This window comes from Rattus rattus, chromosome 4 (assembly GCF_011064425.1).
Source record: "Rattus rattus isolate New Zealand chromosome 4, Rrattus_CSIRO_v1, whole genome shotgun sequence".
NCBI lineage: Eukaryota > Metazoa > Chordata > Mammalia > Rodentia > Muridae > Rattus > Rattus rattus.
In genome coordinates this window covers 4,096,150-4,102,972 of record NC_046157.1, presented here as the reverse complement: position 1 = coordinate 4,102,972, position 6,823 = coordinate 4,096,150, and the positions used below count along the sequence as shown (strand labels likewise).

Sequence of the window (6,823 nt, the reverse complement as noted above, 5' to 3'; positions counted from 1 at the left end):
AAGAACAAGAATGAACACGGGATAAATGCAGGAGAATTCTGTCCAAGTTCTGTCCAAATCCGTGTGGGATTTACTCCTGTGAAGAAGGAAGGCAGAATGCATTGATGACACTGAATGGTAGGGGCGGGGGGCTGAGTGTTCAGAGTTTCTGTGAGCACCTCAGTCCCATCATTCACAACAATGCAGAACTCGAAGGAGGGAAATTGTATTCTACAATGTGTCCTTTTCTGAAACAATCCATAATTTTGCCTCACAGATGGTCGCCCTACTGCTTTTGCCTAGGAAGGCCACAGAAAGGGTGCTGGCCATGCAGCTGGACCACATTGGCTTTAGCACCTCACATAAGACATGTGGTGCAACTACAAGACATTTGATCACCTTAGTAATAAAGAGACCTCTATGAGACCTAGTGTTCTTGTGTGTGTGTGTGTATGCATGTTTGTGTGCATGCACATATATCCATATGTATGTGTGCCTGTATGAATGTATGCACTTTTTGTGAATGTGCTTGAGTGTGTGCATTCATATATACACATGTATATGAGTGCTTATGTGCATGTATTTGTGAGTACGCCCATGTGTATGTGTTGTGTACATGGATATATGTATGCATACTCACTCATGTGCATATGTGAGTGCATAGGTGTGGCACATTTGTATGTGTTCACACATGTATGCAAATGTATGACATATGCTTGTGGGTATGTTTGTGTGCATGTGTATGCACATGTACACACATGTGTGTTCATTAGCACAGTATATGTATGTATGCATGTGCACAAATGTACACACATGTAAGTGTGCAAGTGTATGGGTTTATGTTCATGCAGATGTTTTCGTGTATGCATGAAGCCACACGTGTATATTTAAGTATATATTTAAAACACTACAAGAGAACAAAATACTAATCTGAGTATATAGCATTGTTGGGTATTGGGCTGGCTAGCTGTATGTCAACTTGACACAAGCTAGCAATGGTTTGTTTTTTTGTTTTGTTTTTTTTTAAGATTTATTCATTTATTATATATAAGTACACTGTAGCTGTCTTCAGATACACCAGAAGAGGGCATCAGATCTCTTTACAGATGGTTGTGAGCCACCATGTGGTTGCTGGGAATTGAACTCAGGACCTCTGGAAGAGCAGTCAGTGCTCTTAACCTCTGAGCCATCTCTCCAGCCCGCTAGCAATGGTTCTTAACCTATGAGTCCCAACGCCTTTGGGGGTTGGATGACCCTCTCACAGGGGTTGCATATCAGAGATGTACATTCTGATTTATAACAGTAGCAAAATTATAACTATGAGGTAGCAACGAAAATAATTTTATGGTTTGGTTGTTATTATAATTTGAGGAACTGTATTAAAGGGTCACAGCATTATGACATTTGCAAACCACTGAGTTAGGGTTATCTGAAAGGACAGAACCTTACTTGAGAAAATGCTGCTATAAATTCCAGCTGTAGGGCATTTTCTTAGTTAGTAATTGATGGGGAGGGTCCAGCCCCTGATGGCTGGTGCTATCACTGGGCTTTTGGTCCTGAGTTCTCTAAGAAAGCAGGCTGGGCAACCCATGAGGAGCAAGCCAGTAAACAGCACCCCTCCATGGCTTCTGCATCACCTCCTGCCTCTGGTTTCTGCCCTGTTTGAGTTTCTATCCTGATTTTGGAATACAATGTGGAAACACACATAAGCTGAATAATCCCTCTCCTCCCCAGCTTACTTTTGGCCATGGTGTTTCATCGCAGCAACAGGAACCCTAATAGGACAGGTATAAAGTGTGATATAATTTTCAGGTTGCTTTTGGAATCAAACACATGAAACGGCTTTTTAAAAACACATTAACAATGAGAAGAAATCAAGAGGCCTAAATCCCATATTCTTCAGACCTGAACTCTGTCTCGCTCTGCCTTGGGACTTGGATTTCTTGACTCCAGACTCCTTGGTTCCTGCAATGCTGTGTGTATTCATTTTAAAGTCTGCAAAACCAGCAAGAGATGCTAGTGCAGGGGGGCAGGTCGCCCGCCCACTAAGCATGCTCTACTGTGTCTCCAGGGAAGCAAGTATGAGCTCTGTCCGTACTGGAAAATACACTAATCACCAAAAAAGACACTGCAGTCCATCTCTCGGTCAAGGAGGGCCGATCACAGCAGGACTGTCTATGCCTTCTGTGCCCTGGATCCACACAGGTCAGGGCTGCCACGGTGTACTTGTGATTTTCACACCTCAAGACCGCCGCCTCTGGTATGGATGTCTGCAGGAGAGGTGGACAGGATGGACCCACCTTACGGCTCAGACACCTGCCTCGGTGCTTGGCTTCCTGCATGTGGACGCGGGTGTCTTTCAGAGTATCACAGTGAAGAGATGCCCAGACCCAGTGGGCAGTAGGCAGTTACAGCTGGAAACGCCTTGCTGTGTGGTCCAGGTCAAGTAAGAGCCAGCGGAAGTCTAGGTCAAGGGCAGGGTTGCGGGTGTTCGTCACTGGTCCTTATCCTGTGGCAGAGGGAGGTTCCAGTCTGCAGGGGGCCTCTTCCTCAAGGCCCAAATGAGGGTGTGCTTCTGAGCGGCCTGGACCCGAGTCTGCTCGCTCTCACAGAGGGATCGCTGTACAAACGAGACTTGGTCACTTACCGCTTCACGACTGGGTCCTAGGGCTCTTAGTACCTGCTGCACCGCAACTACGTCACTCTCCTGAAGAGAGGAACCCACGGGAGCACACAGTACACACAACTCAGCTGCTCTACACGACATTCCTTGACCACTGTTCCCTTGTAGCACGCACGGACCCAGGGCTTTCTCTCCGCGCGTCACGGCTCATCTCCCCCCTCCGGAGCTGGGGACCAAACCCAGGGCCTTGCGCTTGCTAAGCAAGCGCTCTACCACTGAGCTAAATGCCCAACCCCTCATCACGGCTCATCTTACTTCAGCAGTTCTCTTTTCGTGTTCTTCGGAATATTTTAGACAGGGTCTCAAGTAGCCCAGGCTGGCCCCAAGATCACTACGTGTGATCTTCAGTTCTGAGACTGATATCTCCACCTCCCGCATGCTGCAGTTAGAAGCATGCGTCGCCATGTTCAGTCTCTGCCTGCAGCCGTGCAAAACACGGGCTAAAGCCTCAGCAACGGCCGACCTGGAGAGTGTGGAGCTAGTCGCCTGCCTAGCCTGGGAAGAGGACACTGAGTGGGGAAGAGGGAGCCGTCTAAAGTTACTGGTGGACTCTGCACAGGGTGTGTGTGAAGGGGGCTCCCCGATCCCGCCAGCCTCTTTCAGCCACTGCCAACAGAGACACTGGATAGTGTATTATGACAGGGATGACAGGGCTGAGGCTGGTGTCAGGTGCTATGAACAGCCTCTTTACAAATGTTCTTTTTTTTTTTTTTTTGGTTCTTTTTTTTCGGAGCTGGGGACCAACCCAGGGCCTTGCGCTTCCTAGGTGGCGCTCTACCACTGAGCTAAATCCCCAGCCCTTTACAAATGTTCTTAACTGGGAGCCGCAGTATTCCCAACAGTTGGCAGGCAAAGCCAAAAGGATCTGAAGTTTCAAACCAGCCTGGGCTACACAGCCCGATCCCATCTCTAAAGTGATCATTATGGCTTAAGAAGCAAACAGGGGCTGCGTATGTCGGTGAATGCCTATAATCCCAGAACTCAGGAGGTGAAGACAGTCCCAGCTCAGGGAGAGACCCCGCCTCAGTATATAAGGTGGGCAGTGACTGAGGACAACGCCTGATGTCAACAGAGGGTCTCTCTACATCCAATGTGTGCACATGTGTACACATGCATGACACACACATACACAAAGACTTTAAGAAAAATCATAGGGGCTGGAGAGATCCCTCAGCAGTTAAGAGGCTGCCTTCCAGAGGATTGGGATTTGATTCACAGCACACACACCAGCTCACACCCATCTGCAACTCAGCTCCAGAGGGTCCTCAGGCAGTAGATGCACACGGTACTGATACATATGCAGGAAAACACAAATAAAATAAGAACAAAAGTATTGTAAATATTGTAAAGAAGCCAGGTGGTTATGGCACATGCCTTTAATTCCAGCATTCAGGAGGCAGAGGCAGGCGGATCTCTGAATTTGAGGCCAGACTGGTCTACAGAGTGAGTTCCAGAACAGCCACAGTTACGCACAGAAACCCTCTGTTGACAAAAAAAAAAAAAAAAAAAAAAAAAAAAAAAGAAATAATTGCCTGTGTTCTGAGTTTCATGGTAAATTGCTTCTCTGTTTACTATTCAGAAACACCTTTGCTCCTTAATGTATGCTAGCTGATGTACACACAGTAAGTGTCCAATCTCTTGTCATACAAAGACGCTCTCCGCCATGTTTTTTACTTTCACCATGCTTCTGTCTACTGGTTACGTTTTGTTTCAGCAGCGTGTGTTCCACATTGGTTTGCTGGGTTTCAGAATGCCCACATATTTAACACCAACCTCTTGCTCCTTGGTCTTCTCCTTTGCTGTGTCCTGGAGTTTCTCCCTCCCTTCCCCATCACACTATCCAGGAAAGCAATGTCATACTCCAGACAGCAGTGTGCCTCAGGAAAGCAGGGCTCCCCTTATCACCTTGTATCAGAAATTATTTAATGAATGGATACTGGGAGCCACTTGTGTCCTAGGCTTTGAATCACTCCCACCCGGAGCTAGGAGGGAGGCTCACTGCCTCAGGAAGCCCATGAAATTTAGGAACAAGAAGCTCAGGGATTTAAAATTTCTCTCCCCAAACTATAAAAGCAGTTAACAATGGCTGGGAGAGGAGAGAGACTCTGGAGCGGCTTGGATGCTTTCCAGGGATCACCCGTGCTGGGTCTTCAGGTAATGCCGCTGCCTTTGAGTTACCCCTGCTCCTATAAGTGACTCAAAGAAGTTATCGGTCGTCAAGCTAGACTAAGTGAATGCCTGTCTTTGGTCCCGTCCCTCATTCCACATGCGACTAGAATAAGTAGGGGTTTCTATACTGGTCCTCTACAGTACCCTTCGCACTCTCAGATCCAGACTGACCTGCCAAAGGTAACTCAATTCACACGAACTGGAACATTTTTAGGTACTCTCAGACTCATTCTTTCATTTTTTTTTTTCCGGAGCTGGGGACCGAACCCAGGGCCTTGTGCTTGCTAGGCAAGCGCTCTACCACTGAGCTAAATCCCCAACCCCAGACTCATTCTTAATGCCCTCTATAGCCCACCCTCATGCTCCAGGCGCCTGGGCTTTTCTCCTCCTCCGTCTTGTCCCTAAGGGCTGGGTGAAGGCAGGCTTGCTGACAAGCTGATGATTCTAACGCTAGGTTTCTCTCTCCAAGCCTCTCTATACCTCTCTTCCTTCTGCGCCTCACCCCTCCCTACTCCCCACCCCACCCCATCCGAAATTGAAGTGGTATAAAGTCCCGTTGATAATGCAGTTTGGGGTACTCGGGAGGGAAAAACGAGGGGGGTGGCTCAAAGGCTCTGTTCACACACACACACCCTGTGCGCACCTGAGCCTCGGCGCTGCGGCTCTCCTCCCACTCACGGCAGCTGGTCAGGTCGCGCAGCCACTGCCTGCAATCCGGCCGCTCGCCATGGACATAGTAGTGGTATAGGACGTGCCCCGCGCTGCGGCAAAGCTCCCACTCGGCGCGGTAGACCTCGCACGGCCGGGGAGGCTGAGGGGAGAGACAGCGAAGAGTGAGGGCAGACCGCATAGCCTGATCCCACTCAGCCCAGGAGTCTAGGAACCCAGGAACCCAGGACACTCACTTGCCAGCTGCCTGCGACCGCCATGTCCAGGTCCTGTGTGACTGACAGAGACTTGGACCAATGAGCTCCAAGCAAACTCGCACTAAACAGGACGTCTGCACTGAGTGGCTGACAGTCGAAGGCAGCACCACTAGGTGTCTAACCAGTGTCTTAGCTTCACAGCCACGTAGGTATTAATTAGCAGTCTGAAACCCAGTAGTTCTAATCAGTTCTCCCGGTTTTTATTTTTCAAATCCGTATGTGGTTCACCTTTTGAAGTACAAAACTCGAACTCCGAGTGACCCACCTGTCGGTCTGAAACTACAGGGATCTGGCCTGAGCATACACTGAGAGTAGGTGGGCTTGGTTTGGTGTATGGAGAGGGGGGAGCCAGTGCAGAAAGACTAAGGGTAAAATTCAGCGTTGCACACCTTTAATCCCCGCATTCAGGAATCAAGAATATCCCTGCGAGTTCTAGACCAGACAAGAATATATAGTAAGATCCTGTCTCAAAACAAAAACCTAACTGGAGATCCTAAAGGCGAGATGGCTCAGCTCACAGAACCGACCTGAGTTTGCTCCCTGTATCCTTCTAAGTGTCAGAAGGGACTCCTGAGCTGTACTCTTATCTACATAGCTGTCACACGTTTATATACATGCATTTATTTTATGTGTATAAATATGCATGTGCAACAAGCATACATGGATCATCTGGAACTGGAGTTACAGGGGGCGATAAGCCACCACTCAAGTGCTGGGAACCAAACCCAGATCCTCTGCAAGAACAAGTGCTTAGCTGAGCTCTTTCCAGCCTCACAAATTAGTTATCCGACTGGATTCCACAAATGAAGGCTGCCTTACTGCTGGGGAAACTGAGACATCCCCACAGGACAGGTCTGGCAGGTACCACAGCATTTATACCTTCCAGAGCCACATTTGGCCAGGGATGCTGTATGTGCCACAGGGTTAGGAGCAGATATGTTTATGGACATTTCTAAGAGCAAATGGATACACCCTGGAGCTATCTACCTAGAGGGAAGTGTTCCCTCCATGGGCACCTTACTAGGCGTGACCAGCTCCAATCCAAGCATCAGGGAGTGACACCTGT

General features: G+C 48.5%; 1 protein-coding gene across 2 annotated transcripts; it reads right to left on the bottom strand.

Annotated features, from left to right (window-relative positions):
* Positions 1 to 1,758: 1,758 nt before the first annotated feature.
* Positions 1,759 to 5,954, bottom strand: C4H22orf39 (chromosome 4 C22orf39 homolog). 2 transcript variants are annotated; one of them, XM_032899931.1, is made up of 3 exons: positions 5,737 to 5,954; positions 5,475 to 5,642; positions 1,759 to 2,599 (listed from the first exon to the last, which is right to left on the bottom strand). In XM_032899931.1, the coding sequence occupies exons 1-3, from the start codon at positions 5,758 to 5,760 to the stop codon at positions 2,474 to 2,476; spliced, it is 318 nt and encodes a 105-aa protein (XP_032755822.1). In that variant the 5' UTR covers positions 5,761 to 5,954; the 3' UTR covers positions 1,759 to 2,473. The 2 variants fall into 2 exon arrangements, with proteins under 2 accessions (XP_032755822.1, XP_032755821.1); XM_032899930.1 differs by lacking the exon at positions 5,737 to 5,954 and having other exon boundaries at positions 5,475 to 5,723.
* Positions 5,955 to 6,823: the final 869 nt, after the last annotated feature.